Source organism: Euphorbia lathyris, chromosome 4 (assembly GCF_963576675.1).
Source record: "Euphorbia lathyris chromosome 4, ddEupLath1.1, whole genome shotgun sequence".
NCBI lineage: Eukaryota > Viridiplantae > Streptophyta > Magnoliopsida > Malpighiales > Euphorbiaceae > Euphorbia > Euphorbia lathyris.
In genome coordinates, this window is record NC_088913.1 from 80,037,027 (window position 1) to 80,053,006 (window position 15,980).

The 15,980-nt window shown below is 36.1% G+C and overlaps 1 protein-coding gene across 1 annotated transcript; it reads right to left on the minus strand.

Annotated features, from left to right (window-relative positions):
• Positions 1 to 8,650: 8,650 nt before the first annotated feature.
• On the minus strand, positions 8,651 to 15,729 carry LOC136226236 (NF-X1-type zinc finger protein NFXL2). Its single transcript, XM_066014597.1, has 13 exons — positions 14,509 to 15,729; positions 13,782 to 13,895; positions 13,647 to 13,702; positions 13,374 to 13,440; positions 12,622 to 12,714; positions 11,797 to 11,882; positions 11,529 to 11,691; positions 11,227 to 11,400; positions 10,879 to 11,069; positions 10,284 to 10,365; positions 9,943 to 10,149; positions 9,468 to 9,557; positions 8,651 to 9,349 (listed from the first exon to the last, which is right to left on the minus strand). Exons 1-13 carry the CDS (start codon positions 15,652 to 15,654, stop codon positions 9,191 to 9,193), a joined length of 2,628 nt encoding a protein of 875 aa, XP_065870669.1. The 5' UTR covers positions 15,655 to 15,729; the 3' UTR covers positions 8,651 to 9,190.
• Between the last annotated feature and the right edge of the window lie 251 nt (positions 15,730 to 15,980).

Genomic DNA, 15,980 nt, shown 5'->3' on the forward strand with positions numbered 1-15,980 from the left:
AATGGCTACCCCGGCGCCCGCCCGTCCCGGAGCACATGATCCGTCAACGCTCATTGTCCAGACGTCGCCCGAGCGAGATGGCGCTATTGTAAGCTTGGTGTTTGCGCGGCCGGAAAACTCGACGACGAAATCAGATAAGGCCTGAGCCTTGATTGTCGTTCTGGGCTCGAAGCAGATGTCGAACTGGGAGAGACGAACGGACCAATTTGTGATGCGCCCGGAAACCTCCGGCCTTTGGACGGCCCTTTTCATCGGATAATTCGTCCTGACGATGACCATGTGTGCTTGGAAATATGGTCTCAGGCGTTCTGAGGCTTGAGTGATGGCGAACAAAGCTTTTTCCACCTCGGAGTACCAGATTTCAGCGCCCTTCAGCACTCTGCTCAGGAAATATATCGGAAAGAGCTCCGCCCCTTCTTCCTGAGTTAAAACGACGGCTACCGTTTCGTCCGAAATAGTGAAATACAAGTGAATATCCCGCTCAGGTTTTGGCGCCGAGAGTAGGGGGAGCCGCGAGGAAAGTTTTTATGGCGCTGAACGCGGCTTGACAATTAGTCGACCACTTAAAGGGGTGCTCCTTCTTGATTGCCTTATAGAATGGGAGACATCGCTGAGCCGAGCATGAGATGAAACGTCCCAAAGCGATAATCCTTCCATTTAGCCTCTGCACGCCTTGCAGGTCGCGTGGTGGTTCCATTGCTAAAATGGCCTCTATTTTCGCGGGGTTAGGCTCGATGCCTTTTTCCGACACTACGCACCCCAGAAACTTTCCGCTGCGAATTCCGAAGAAACACTTCTCTGGGTTGAGCCTGAGGTTATAGGCTCTGAAAATCTCGAGTACTTCCGCTAAATCTCGCGAATGGTCAGCTTCCTCGGCGCTCAGGACTACCATGTCGTCAATGTAGACCTGCACGGTCTTCCCGATGAGGTGAGCGAACATTTTATCCACCAACCGCTGGTAAGTGGCCCCTGCGTTTTTTAAGCCGAAGGGCATGACATTGTAGCAATATGTTCCCTCATGTGTGATGAAGGAGGACTTTTCGGCGTCGGCCGGGTCCAAAGGGATCTGCTGGAAACCTGCGATGGCATCAAACTGTGACAGGATCTTTCGACCAGCCGTTAGATCAAGGAGTTGATCTATGTTAGGCAGCGGATAAGAATCCTTGGGGCATGCTTTATTGACATTGGTGAAATCTACACAGATATGGTACTTCCCGCTGGCTTTCTTTACAAGTACGACATTAGAAAGCCAGTCGGGATAGTTCACATCTCTTGCTTTACCGCCGCCTGCTTGTCTTTCGCCTGCACCCCCATCTTCTGCTTGATAGGTTCGACGGATGGGTCGATACTCAGCTTGTGCTTTGCGTTTTCAGGTGCGACCCCCGTGATGTCCTCGGTGCGCCAAGCGAACACATCTGCATGCTTCTCCAAAACGGCCTTGATCTCCTCGGCTACCGGGGAGGCGAGCTTCGTTCCCATTTTTACCATCATGCCATCCCCGAGGATGCAATCCCCGATAGGCTCAATAGGTATGGGATTGTATCCCCTTACATCCATCAGCCCGTCCTCTAGGTAGAGCGTTGCTCAAGGCGGAGTCGCCTCCCACTGCAGCTTTTTGGCCAACAATCGGTCCCCCTGGATGGCGATCCTTCCACGAGGGGAGGGAATCGTCAGGCATAACTCGGAGATATCCACCGTGGCCCTTAGGGCGGCCAGGAGAGGCCTCCCGATAATGGCATTGTAAGCCAAGGGGATGTCGACCACAACCCATTCCGCGGCCTGCTCAGCGCCTTCAGTTTTTTTGCCTAAGCTAGTCGGCAGTGAAATGACTCCTTTCACTGGCACCTCGATCTCTGACAGCCCGACCAGAGGGAAGGTCCCTGCTCGGAGGGCAGCGTGAGTATTCTTCATAGCGCAGAGTGCCGACCATGTGAGCAGGTTCACCGAGCTCCCGGTATCGACCAGCACTCGATGAGCTTACGGAAGGAGGCCTCGACTTCACCGCACCAAATAATTAGGTATGTGAACACCGTGATTCTGGTCTCCGGAAGGAGGCCTCGACTTGCCGATGGGTCGTCCCTGCGCCGGGAATGGTCCTTGCGGATACTCCGATGAGCAAGACAGTCAGAGGATCGAGAAACTTATTGAAAGTAAGGTGTATATGATTAAAAGTGATTACCTCACAATCAACACTTAATAGTCTCCAAATATCACTTTTTTAGGTATTCCTCTTAAATCTATATTCTAAACAAATCCACATTCCTATTACACTAAAACCACAACATATTTACCAACTTCATCATATTACACTTAAATACTAAAATTCTAATAATAATTCTAACAATAAACAACAACTTCTGATCCTCGCCTAATCGGTCGGTAACATTCCCTCTATCTTGTACTTGTTCACCTAAAAACATTAAAACATTTAAAAAGGTGAGACAAAAATCTCAGTAAGCAATTATCAACTACATAAAGTACTTATACTCAAAATAGATATATTTATAGTTTAATTTTCAAAATGCATCATATAAAATTTGTATTCTTAAAAATGATATTTTTATGGATTAAACCATAATAAAATACTCAAAATAGTACCCTTGATGGATACTAAAAATATTATAATTTGATAATATAATTTAAAATCAAAAATATATATATATATATATATATATATATATATAACTCATAAATCAACATTATAAATTTTAACAATACCTTTACTCAATCAATTTTCACAATATTAAATCATACTTCATAAATCAAACTAAAATCACCAATAAATAATTTATTGATATACTTATCAATACTAACTTATTTCAATAAACCATGATTTCATCAAAGTTACTATTTTAACAACCTTTAATTAAAACTCAAATTTCTTTAAGAAATAAATTTATAGAAAACCACTCATTTACTCTTCAAAATATCAAATCTTACACAAATATTAATCAAATATACTAAGTTCATCAAAACCAAACTCAAATCATGTATATATAAACATATATTATAGGTTGAAAATTGACATGCAATTACATATATAATCACTTGAACTTAACTTTAAGCTCATGTTAAAAACTAAATCATAAAAACTCCAAATTAATCAAATGCATATAAAAAATCACCACAAAAATTCAATTTTCTGTAAAAAAAAATAGAGTTATATATACATATATATACATCAAAACTCAAAAGGGTAGTTGATAGTTACTTACATTAGCCATAATTGAGAGAATTAGCACATTAAACCTCAAATTCACCATCATAATCTTCTTAGGTAGAATCCTATGTAGGAATCTCCAAAGCAAAATCAAACCGATCACAATGTGTATTAGAATGTCTAGAGGCTACTGTAAAAAAAATCAGCTCGATCCGACGGTTCAATCTCTAGATAGCAAGGTTTGATCAAAGCTAGGTGAAATTGGGTAAATGAAGAACAATGAAGAAGATGATGGAGATGAATATGGGTTCATGTGATGTGGAGCTCGATATTTGCTCCTCCAATTTCCTAATATCCATGTCTAGTTTTGTGAGATTTTTGTTCCCAATGTGGGAAAATCTCCATTTTGATCCTCTAAACTTTAACTTCTTTTAATACTTACCCTAATCTTTTAATTTTACACTTAAAACATAAAATTGACCTCCAAACTATATCCATAATACTCAATTAACTCTGCAATCAATAAATAAATGTAATATAACCTTATATTAGGGTGTAATAACTAAAATTAGGGACATAGATGTGACAGTCACATTGTTTATCTTTATAGAGTTGATGAAACATTTTCATGACTGGTATTTCAACTACAATATGATAGAGAACCATCAAACACCAAATCACCATAATTCGGAGAAGAAGAGATCTTGTGATGGTTTCAAATGTAAAATGATAAGGAGAGGGTGATCATGATAAAAAAAATCTATGTGATTCTAAAGAGGCTTTTATAAATAATAAATAAAAAAATAAAATCTCACATGGTACTGTATAAAAAAAAATCTATGTGATTCTAAAGAGGCTTTTGTAGTGAGGAAGTTTTTGAAGTAAAAAAACATGTTTTTTTTTTGTTTTTTTTTTATTTTTGCATAACGTTGAATTTTAAAGAGGCTTTTGAAATTAGTTTTGCAAGGAAAAAGATTGAGAACTATGTGATTCTTAGGAGTAGAGGATACATGATATGTAAGGAAATGATGAAAATAACAAGTGAAGGTTATGGTCCGAAAAGTAAGTTTAAGATGAGGTTCTGGTTGCACTTTGCAGTTAAAAAGCATCATTAGACTCTTGATCTTTCATTTTTCCGTTCACTAAATAATTGATCTTTTATTTAGATACGTTAACATCAAATCTCTTATTATTGGTTGCATTAAGCCATTAATGACAAAAAAAAATTGAATTTAAAACTTGATTAATAGAATATTATTTATTACACCTACATTCGAAATTGGTATTTTTTTTAGCATTTGATAACCGTTTTCAATGTACAATGTGACTACAAGAAAATGATAAATTCTTATTTGTATTTTTTATATAATTCTAAATACATATAAAATTAATATCTTTTTTATAGAATTAAATATTCACATGGAACTTTTATAAATAATAAATAAAAAAATAAAAAAATAAAATCTCACATGGTACTGTATAAATTACTCATCACATGAACATGTCAATTATGACCTCATCTTATAGCTCACGTGCCATTACCAATGGCTTATTATGCAATCTTACATGGCATGTCCCATTTACAAGGCAACTGATAATATTTTGACATTTAGGCCTCGTTATTTGGAAGAAAATATTGTGTTATGAAAAATTTTACGTAGAGAAAATATTATGTAGGAAAATAAAATATTTTCTGTGTTTGATAATAATACCGAAAAATATTTTCTGTTGTTTGGCTACAATATTGGAAAATATTTTCCAACCACTAAATATAGAGTTTTTGTATTTTTTATTTTCAATTGTATATAAAACACAAAAAGATATTTACATGTATTAAACACAAATTAAACACAAAAAAACATATATAAACTATAAGGTATCGTTTGGTTCGCGGGATAGAATAGAATAGAATTGATATTTCAAAGGAATAGAATAAAAAAGAATGGAATAGAATAGAATGACAAAGAATGGAATAAAAGTTTCTTAGGAATACATCCCTATGTTTGGTTGGTGGAATAAGATAGAATAAAAAATATAATTTTTCATTCAAAAGACAACATTACCCTCAAATCTATTACTATAAATTGTACGTTTTCTCGTGTTATTAACGTTATTATGTTCCTTTTTTACATTTTTTTTTCATTTTTTCGTGTTTTCAGGTTTAGTTTTTCAGTTTTTCCTTTTTTCTTTTTTCGCGTTTTTTATTTTTTCGCATTTTGTTACTTTTTCGTGTTATTCACGTTTTTTTTCATGTTTTTCATATTTTGTTTGCATTTTTTCATCTTTTCATGTTTATCACGTTTTTCACACATTGTCATGTTTTTGTGTTTTAGCATTTTTCGTGTTTTCATATTTTTTCACGTTTTTTGTTTTTTTTTTTTGTATTTTTCACGTTTTTGTATATTTCATGTTTTGTCACTTTTTCGTGTTGTTCATGTTTTGTGCATTTTCAAGTGTGTACTTTTTTTTGCGTTTTTGTGTTTGTTCACCTTTTCATGTTTTTTGCGGGGGATTTTTTCGTCATATTCTCGTGTTTCGTAATGTTTTCACGTTATTCATGTTTTCGTGCTTCATATTTTTCGTGTTTTTATATTTTTAACATTTTCCCCATTTTTCTCTAAACTAGTATGTAAAGGGTAAAATATTTTCCCTTTTATTTCTTCATTTATTTTCCATTGACTTACCACTTATTTTCCATTCACTTAATTTACTGTCCAAACAAACACTGGAAAATTGGGAATATATTTTCCCCCAAACAAACAGAGCCTTAATAAATTTTAGTTTACCAGTTTGTTTTTTTTTACTTTTTCTCTTTTTTAATTATTTCCACACATAAGAAAATATATGTAGTAAAAAAGAGGCCTAATACATCATTAGCTCCCTGAACTTGTCAATTGGCTTCCTGAACTTTGTAAGTGTCTCGCCAGCTCCCTAAACTTACTTATTTCGTATCACCGGCTTCCTAAACTTGTCCATAAACATTTACTAGCTCTCTGAACTTTACAAATGTCTTACCAGCTTCCTAAACTTGTTTATTCCGTAACAACTAAATACAAAAACATATTAAACCTAAATTCTAAAAATACATCTTCATCTATTTATGAGGTAATTTTTTCTCTTCCCCTACTTTTCAACCTATTATAAGAGTTAGTGTTGCAGGATTGAGAGATCGAAATGATGGGGATTGAGAGTTAGTAGGGTTAAGGTGCAAAAATACCCCTAATGGTTTCGGTTAGGAGTAACCTCACTCCTAACATCTAAAATTGTACAATTTTACCTCTAAAATCTAAAAGCCAAAAGCAAATTTACTCCTAAGTTGATAATTTGGATCAATTTCAAACACTATTATAAAATATAAATATTGTTTTCTTATTTTACACAAATGGCATATCGATTCTTTCTAGAAAAAAGATTTCATGTTTTTTATAATTTAATAATAGAATTTGGAGATTGATATTTATAAATTTGGCGTATTCTTGCACCTTAACCCGAGTTAGTATTATGGTTTTTCTATTTAGTTGTTACAGAATAAACAAGTTTAGGAAGCTGATAAGACACTAGCAAAGTTTAGGGAGCTGGTAAGACACTTGCAAAGTTCAAGGAGCTAATAAATTTTTATGGACAAATTTAGGGAGCTGGTGATACGAAATAAGCAAGTTTAGAGAGGTGGTGAGACATTTGTAAAGTTCAAGAAGCCAATCTACTATTATGAACAAGTTCATGGAACTGGTGATGTATTAGACCTTAAAAAAAAAATCTAAAACATACCCATGTCAAGTTCATGTGCTAAAATATGACCATATATTAAGAAAATATCGTTCCACCAAGTCCTCATCCAAATTGAGTGAATTTTTCCCATTGGGATAAATTAGAGAAGAAATATGTCCGAATAATAAACGGACACCAAATGACAAAATTTTATATAGGTCAAGGGTCAAGTATCAAACAGTAGTTCATGCCTAAATATAGCACCAAAGGTCAGGTACCAAATAGTGTTTCATATCTAAATGTAAGCAAAAATATTTTAGTTATGTACTATAACTAAAAGGGTGTTGCTATTTACCCTATTTTAGTTATCACCACCTCCTATTTAACAATTTTACCTTTTTCATTTTATTTTGATCAAAAATTGAAAATTCTTTTTCTCTTCCGATCAAAACTGAAATTCTAAAAAAATTGAACCCGAAAACTCCGGAAATGGATGATTTAGAAAAAAAAATTATACTCGTAGGCCTCAGCGGGAGAAAATCCCGAAGGATAGGCGGGAGATTCATCCACCTAGTAGGCGGATGAGAGTTCCTTCCCAAATACAGAGATGGAAGTCATAATTTCGATGAAAATTTAATAAAAAAACGTAACTTTTTAGTAAATTTTCCGTAATTTCTACCATGCTTCTCGTGAGGTTTGTGATTTCTAGAAAGATTAGAGTGAGAATGAGAAGTTCTAATTGAAAAAAATGAAAAATGAAAAGGGAAAAAGTCAAATGAGCAGCAGTGATAAGTAAAAAGATGATAGTGAATAGCAATCCATTTCAAAAAAAATAATAATATAGCATTTCTTATTTAGGGGCCAGGGTGGGCTAGGTTTGGATTTCCATGCCCAACCCAACCCATTTCATGATTGGGTCCAACCAAAATTTAAAGGGCAAGTAATTTGTTATTTTTAATTAACACATTGTTTATTCATTTTATTTTAATAAGTATTAATTCATTTTATTTTAATAATACAATATTTAGTTCGTAACTTTTGTTCTATTCAACAAGTAGAACAATAGGTTAATCTCTCAAATATTTGAATTATTCAATAGCTTAGTCCACCTCTATACCTCTATAAACTGTTAAATAAAACAAAAATTAAGAACTAAACAATATTAGACAAGGTTGTAAAAAATAATAGGCTCTAATCAGACGGACAGGACCCTTATTGATTAATCAGGATTAATCGAATTTATATATTTTTTTTATTATTAAATAAAATATTATATACATACAATTAATATATGAATCATACTTGTAATAAAAAAAATATATGAATTGTAAAAATAATAATAAAATAATATTTAGGATAAAAAAAAATACATATTTTAATATTATTTACATTAATATCCTTAAAAATAAGGAAGATATCAATAAAATAACAAAAATAACATTTATAACAAAATGTGTCAGTAAAATAAAATTAATATTATTAAAAAATACGTTTGATGGTTTACGTTTTTTTTGTTATTTAATATATATTTTTTAAAATTAAAAAAATTGACATAAAATTTAAGGGTCAATTTTTTTAAAAAGGCCGTCTGTAACCGCCTAGACCGCCTAGAAGATCAAAAATCGGTCAACCGATTGATACCACCCGATTAGTGGAAATCGCGATGGTGTTTTAAAAATCACTACCGATTTTTAGAACACTGATATTAGGTACAAATATAAGAAGTAATAAATGATTTACCCAATTTTAAATATGTATGTGCAAACTCAACCCGTGAAAAAGAAAAAGGAAAAGGGGCTCCAGCAAGCTAGGTGAGCCATGAATAAATATATAAATACAACAAAAAAATGATAATTATGTTAAACAAATAACATCAACAGATTGTCTTATAAACCGTATTGTCATATTTGAAATTGACATCCTAATGAGAGTCGTATTAGTCGTACAGTTACGGGACGTCCAATCCAATATTTCTTTTTCTTTTATACCAAAGCAGTCTATATTATTACCATTAATCCCAGGGTTCTGCCACACCATACAGAATTGGGATATACAATGACCCAGACATAATTGACCTACAACCACCGGTAGGTCTAGACTTATTAAATCCAAGCTTTAGGATTCTAATATGCCTAGACTTATTAAATCCAAGCTTTAGGATTCTAATATGCCTATATCTAATAGAGAATGACCAAATTCTATATGGTCATTAAGGTCAATATGATCAAAACCGTGTTTTTAATAATGCTTAAACTTAAAAACACTAACCAATATTTAATTATGCAACAATCTGTGACTCAACTGAAGGGAAAAGTTCATCATTCACATTCTAGGATATTTTCTCCTTTGCTTTTGTTCTTCTATTTCATTCATCCAGTCAGAAAGCCACAAGATACCCTTGTAACCAAAATACATTGTTGTCGACAGCGTAACCACAAGGGCGATCGCTAAAAGAATCCACTTTGTGATAGCCAGAAATTTCTGTCGCAAAAGAATCATTACCATTAGACGAAAGAGGAAGAGAAGACTTCAAGGTATCAGAAAGATTTGGTAACAAAAGGTGTGGTTACTGAAGTGCAGGTAGCATAAGATATGATACCTGAACTCTTGAAATCTGCATCGTTTCTTGTACTCGATCACGTCGTTTTCTACGTTTAGTTGTCTGCTTTTCAGGTTGAAGCTCCTTTTCCTTCAATAATACCACAATTGGACATCAGACTCGATATGAAAAATGCCATTCACACAAAAATAACAGAATACTGTAACGAGTATAAGATGTCCACTGTACTAATAGCATGCTACAGAACAAGGTGATTCTATGTTTTAAGTATGACACAAATTTTCAGAAAATTCCCAGCTAGTTTTATGACAAGGATAAACTTAGCAATGAAAAAAGATGGAGCGGTTCCTAGTTCTGAAAATTTTACCCGCCAGAAAATACATAAACTGACTGAGATGGTAATCGGAACATCGTTAAAGTGTACTTGCAGGCTTTCAACATAATAGTATATTACAAATATACTCAGCACATGGATTACATTACACAACATGATTTGAGTAGAAGTAAATTTTACCTCCATGTCTTTGGCTTTTCGTTGATGCAATCCCTGATCTACAACCACAACTTTGCTCTTGCAATTGGAATTACAAGGAAGAAACCCAATTCCAAATTGACTTTTAGACACATCTTTGGGTTCACGACCTGCTTTGCGGTAGGCTGCTTGAACATCTTGACATTGCCACTCCTTTTTCAAGGTCTGGCATTGACACCGAACAGTGACCTTGTAACACAAGTTATGGATGTTGCAAATAAAGTTAATAAATGTTAGAGGGAAATAATAATGAACTAGACAATAAATTAACATAAAGTAAGAGTTTTGCAAGTAACTAATGACAGCCTAACTATGATCATCACCTTTTTGCTGCACTTGTTGGATGACGGGCATTGACCAGTATGACAGGTTTCTGAGCATAAATGTGTACAATTAGGCAACTTCCTGCATTACCGTACCAACATGACCTTAATTTCTGAAGGTTTCATCTTAACATATAAAAGTGATCCATTTAGAAATCATTAAATCTCCACAGACAATTACAGTTAATAAACATCTACCAACTAGTGATTTCCACACTATCGATTTGGCAGATAACAGATCAGTAAACTGGGGAACATAGTTGTGAAAGGTGCAAGGCGCACTAAGGAGCAAGGCTCAGGCGCGCGCCTGAGCGACAGAAGGCGCACCAAAACAAAAGGCTCAAGGTGAGAGTAAGGTGCACAAAGGCACGCGCCTGGCTGACATTGCCTGCCTCACACACAAAGAGGCGCTAACCCCTGACCGTTGCCTGAGGCGCACCTTGGACAACTGTGTTGGGGAACACGTAAAAGGAAATTTATAGTTTTACTAGTTGTTCTAGTTTCTAAAAAGAAAAAGAATATTGAAGTAATCAAGCAAATAAAAGAAAAATGGGCTGCATCATGAACTATTTAGTAAGAGGAATCTATGTATTACCGATGGCAAGGGCCACCACATGATCGGGCAGCTATTTGCTCCTTTTCTGACAAGGCGTTGTAGTTTATACACTCGAAGGCATGTACCATAGCACCACAGTGGCAAGCACGTTTCACAAGTACCTTGCAAGGTGGGCAATCCCCGGGATGACATCGAAGAGGGCATGGATGTTGACAGGTAGGCTGCCTCTCCTGAATGATTAGTTAAAGGGAAACAAATCAACATATTTCAAAACCAAAAAAACAGATCTCAAGTATGATAAATTGTTCATGGAAGGTCCTAAACACGAGTTGTGATGAGACAACCAATATCCACAACAAAAAAGTTAAGCAGCATAAGAATTAGCACCTTTTCACAAGGAAGACGACACACTTCACAAAACTCACAATTTTGCTGGATCAGTGGTTCTGTGAACTGGTTCTTCAAAGCATGGCAAGTTTTTGTACAATAGTGATTGCCACAGGGCAGAGGGTTCCCACACAAATTATCACAAGAGAACAGTGTCCTAGCTGAGCAGACCATCTGAAATTAAGAGATAACCGCAAAGGGAGGAAGTACATAAGTCCAAACACCAAAGGAGATAGAGAATTACACAAATTGATAAATTGCTTCTATAAGGAAAATAAGCAAAATGAATAAATGATACTAACCATCCTCTCTGCTCCAAAGTGCTGGCCAACACACGGTCTCCAAACAAGTTCTGGACAAGGAGGGCATGGAGATCCGGGTGTACATTCACTCTGATGATGTGCTTTCTTTTTCTTTGGCTTCAATGTGAACTCTGGCTTAGGTGGGGGTCTTGGATCATGACATCTAAATCATGAATTATATAAGAACATCATGGAGGAAGACATATGGAATTCACCATTTTAATGAAAAACTTCAGAATACATTCAGTTGTCATAAACTTTTACAAACCTTAAGTTGCACTTATGTCCACATGGATAATCCTCTTCACAAAGTAACCGACAAGGCGGGCATGCTCCATAATGGCACTTGTGAGACTGAAAAAAAATATACTTAAAATTCTATTAAGTCCAATATATGAAAAAGCAACATACCTTTGATTAAGTACGAGCTGCATGTACAGATAGAGAAATTAGGAAGCAACTGAACAACTTCAAATTCAGTTGTTGAGCAACTTGGACCTAACTTTTTGCTTTTATAACTAGCCAATGTGGATACTCAAAAACACCCCTCTAAAGTGACCAACATTGAACTAGATAGCTCGGACCCATGTTGAGAAACTTGAAACTAATTCCACCCCAAAAAGGTACCTTAACAAGGGGAAGATTGCCTCACACTTGTATCAGTATATGGCCCTTTGCCTCTATAACTACTCAGTATGGAATTAACACAGTGGTACAACTTCTATTTACTGCACTTCAATTTCCTAGAGCTTTTCACTAATAAAATGTGGATGTATGGATGCATCATTAAAAAGGTTATTGGCAACCCAAGAGTGCTTTCAATTTTAGAGAATGAAACTATGTGTCTTCATCTGCGCTAACATGCATGTGATCTCAATGCTCCATGCACTGGCATGCCTTTTTTTTTATCTCAATGACATATTTATGTTTATATAAATAATGCTTGGGAGCCTATTATAAGATCTAAGGACATCCTTTTAGAATGGTCACCATGCATTATCACATCTCCATTGAATGTGGTTGGTATATACAAAAAGGCTACAGTTGGAAACATATGCTTTGCAATTGAAAAAGTTAAATCTGCCAATAATACCTTGTTATATGATGCATGCCTGCATAGAGGAGGTATATCACATACTTTACGACATTTAGGAGGCTTTTGGTCCATCTCTAAACCACAAGGAACCTAGCAAAATCCATGAAAATATTAATAAAAAATGAGCATTGGCAAACTATGCATAATAAATGCAAGTGCAAGGGAAGTGAGACCATACTAAAATAATTGTTGCCCATAAAATGCTGACTATTGCAAGGTACACTAAATCACAGTTTTACTAAGTCTCCTCTCCAATCTGATACATGAAAACATAGAGGAGCAGGTTGCAGGACAAGGTCTTACCTTAGGCTTAAATATAAGCTATACTTGGCCCTTGAACAAAGGCTATAATCCATGAAAATATTATTTACCTTGGGCAAAGGCTATAATTCAGTCCGGTACTTGGCACAAGTTGTTACGTTGGTCTGACACATTTGGCTCCTTTATAAAATTTTATAAAAGCTCACCCTTGGCAGAAAATTTGGCCCTTGACAGATGTTTCTATAAGTAGTGTTACAATACACACATTGGGACGTGGTCAAACTATTTTCTCCAATTGTATAATAGTAATACACTATGAATGCAACTGCCTGTCTAAATTCTTCAGGGGCCAATTTGTGAGGGAGCCAAAGTGACAAACTATTTCAAGTACAGGTGTAACATTTTAGTTTTTTTTCCCTTTAGAATGACTCAAAGAGCTGCAACAAGACTTATAAATATTCACTCTCCCAACCAAAATAAACAATTACCTCAAAGTGTGTCTCACCACATGCACATGAGATGGTAACCATCAGAGGGCAAGGAGCACAGGCACCCCTACGAGAAAAAATAGTCATCATCACAAGATATTGTGCAATTCAGAAATCAAAAGCTACTCGTCATAAGAAATCTCTCATTAGCTATTCACGAGTGGTGTTATTGATGAAATAAACTACAATATGAAAAATGCAAGCATGCTGCTCATCTTAATCATTCTATATCTAGTAAAATAATATGCATTTAGCTAATACAAACATACATACTGATGGCATGGTGATGGGCATTTATGATTCTTACACCGAAGCCTCTTACCACAAACCTGAAATTCAAACATCTATTTTAGTTTACATAAAACCAAAAAAAAAATAAAAAAAAATAATAAGGTTTTTGTGACACACCTCTCCACAAGGCGGGCATTCACCATCGCAGCAGCGCCGTCTACAAGCATGACGTCCACAATCTCTCATTCTCTGACACTTTCTCTCACATGCTAAATCTTGATAGCAAGGAACCTAATCTAAATTCAGTTAAACCTTTCAATTTGAACTAACACTAAGTTGACAACTGACCTAAAAAAGGACAATTTTTACCACCATATTTTAACAATTATTCTTTACTTTGCATTAGAAACTCACAATGGATAATAATACAGGTATGACAAAGGTGATGCTCATTAAATTATCAACATTATACCCCTTGACACCAAGAAATTATATTTACGTTGCAATATAACAATACAAAACAAGTTGATCATATTAGTTTTTCCTTCAATTTGGTTCGCTGGTTAATTTATCGAAAAGAATATCACTTTGGTTATTCAATTTATCATTTCTGCTCAAATTAGTTTAAACAACAGGTATCAACTTTAGAAATTAATTCATATCAAATACCATGAATAATAGGCTAACACACCCATAAATTAGTATACATCAAAATAACACGAATCATATGTTAACACACCCATGTCATTTTACTAAATTAACTAAAAATGCCAAGTTGTGAACTAAGTTGATATAGAAAGTTCATTTTGCCAAGTTTATCATGAGTTGAAAGAAGGAATTGGCCTTTATCCATCATATTAGGCAACGAATAATTGAAAATGGCCTAAATGGTGTATTTACTTACCTCTTTCTTCAAGCCACCGCACCTGCAAGACTTGGTAACAACAAGTCTGCAAGTTTCAATACACTGTCCTCTATGACATCTTTCATGGCATCTATGTAACCTGCAACTCAAAGTCTTATCACAAGTACCACCACAAAGCGGGATTGCAACATCACAAGCCATTCCCTCATACACCCTTTTTCCACAAGGACATGTCCTCTTCCCCTGATGAGGACACTGTCCACACTTGCCATAATGACACCCTCTCTCGCAGACATGCTTCCCACAACCCAGCAATTTCTCACATGGATTCTCACAACGAAATTCCCTCTCACAACACTTCCTCTCCTCTTCTTTACTTCCACAATTGCACTTGTAAACACCGCGAGCATCACAAGGTGGACAATCTCCTTCATGGCAAGTTTGTTTGCACTTATGAGTCTTGCAATCTAATAATCTGTTACAGACATTGTTACATGAAAACAATTTGAACCCACATCGCTTGACATCTTCAGTTTTCCCGCAAAAGCACTTGGCTTTGACGAGCTTCGGGCAGGAAGGGCAAGGACCGGGATGACACAGCAACAAACAGAAATGGCCGCAATTGTGCTGCAAAGGACGGTCACATACTTCGCCACAGGAATGCGGTAAAACCCAGGGGTCATCACTTGGAGGATTCTCGAGTTTACCGCAGAAGCAGAAGTAAGTTTTAGGAATTTGAGATTTCGTATACTCTGATCTACATTTGGGACAGTTCCAGGTCGAAGTTTCCGCCGCTTTTTCGGCGGAGATAGGAAGGCGAGCGGAGGCGCGGTAGGCGGAGAGATCTGAGGCCTGGCGAGCCCAGGATTGGATGCAGTGGAGGTGAAAAACGGCGTAACAGATGGAATTACAAGACCAGGTAGGATCGGAGGGCTTGATGCGCTCGAGGCAAATGAGACATGATAGAGCGCCGGAGGAGGAAGAGGTGAGAAAGGATTGGATTTTTGAAAGCTCGGCGGGAGTCGGTGGCGAGGTGGCGGATGGCAATTGCCTATTGCTGTGATCGAAGTATGATTTAAAAATGGAATTGGAGAGATCAGTGTGGCGGAGGGATTGGCTGTGGGATTGATCAGAGTCGGAATCGGAGTCGGAGAGAGGTTTTTGGTAGTTGACGACGGTGGACATTTTCGACAGCGGATTTTTGGCCCTCGCACAGTAATGGGATATTTGAGGGAGATGATGGTGTCACGTGTAATGCACGCTGTAGTGTTTAAGCCACGCTGTACCATTACTTGGTGGATTATAGAACCGATATTGCTTAACACCGCAATCAAATTCCTTATCACCGCATCCATTAGACAATTTTTCCTTGTGGCATAAAAAAATCGTCGAAATTTGATTTTTTTTAAAGAATATTCAAAATTTAGTCTAAACGGATGCCGCATACCGTTCGACCCATGGCGGAAACGGATGCCGCATCAGTTTCCACCATGGGTCGAGCGGTATGCCGC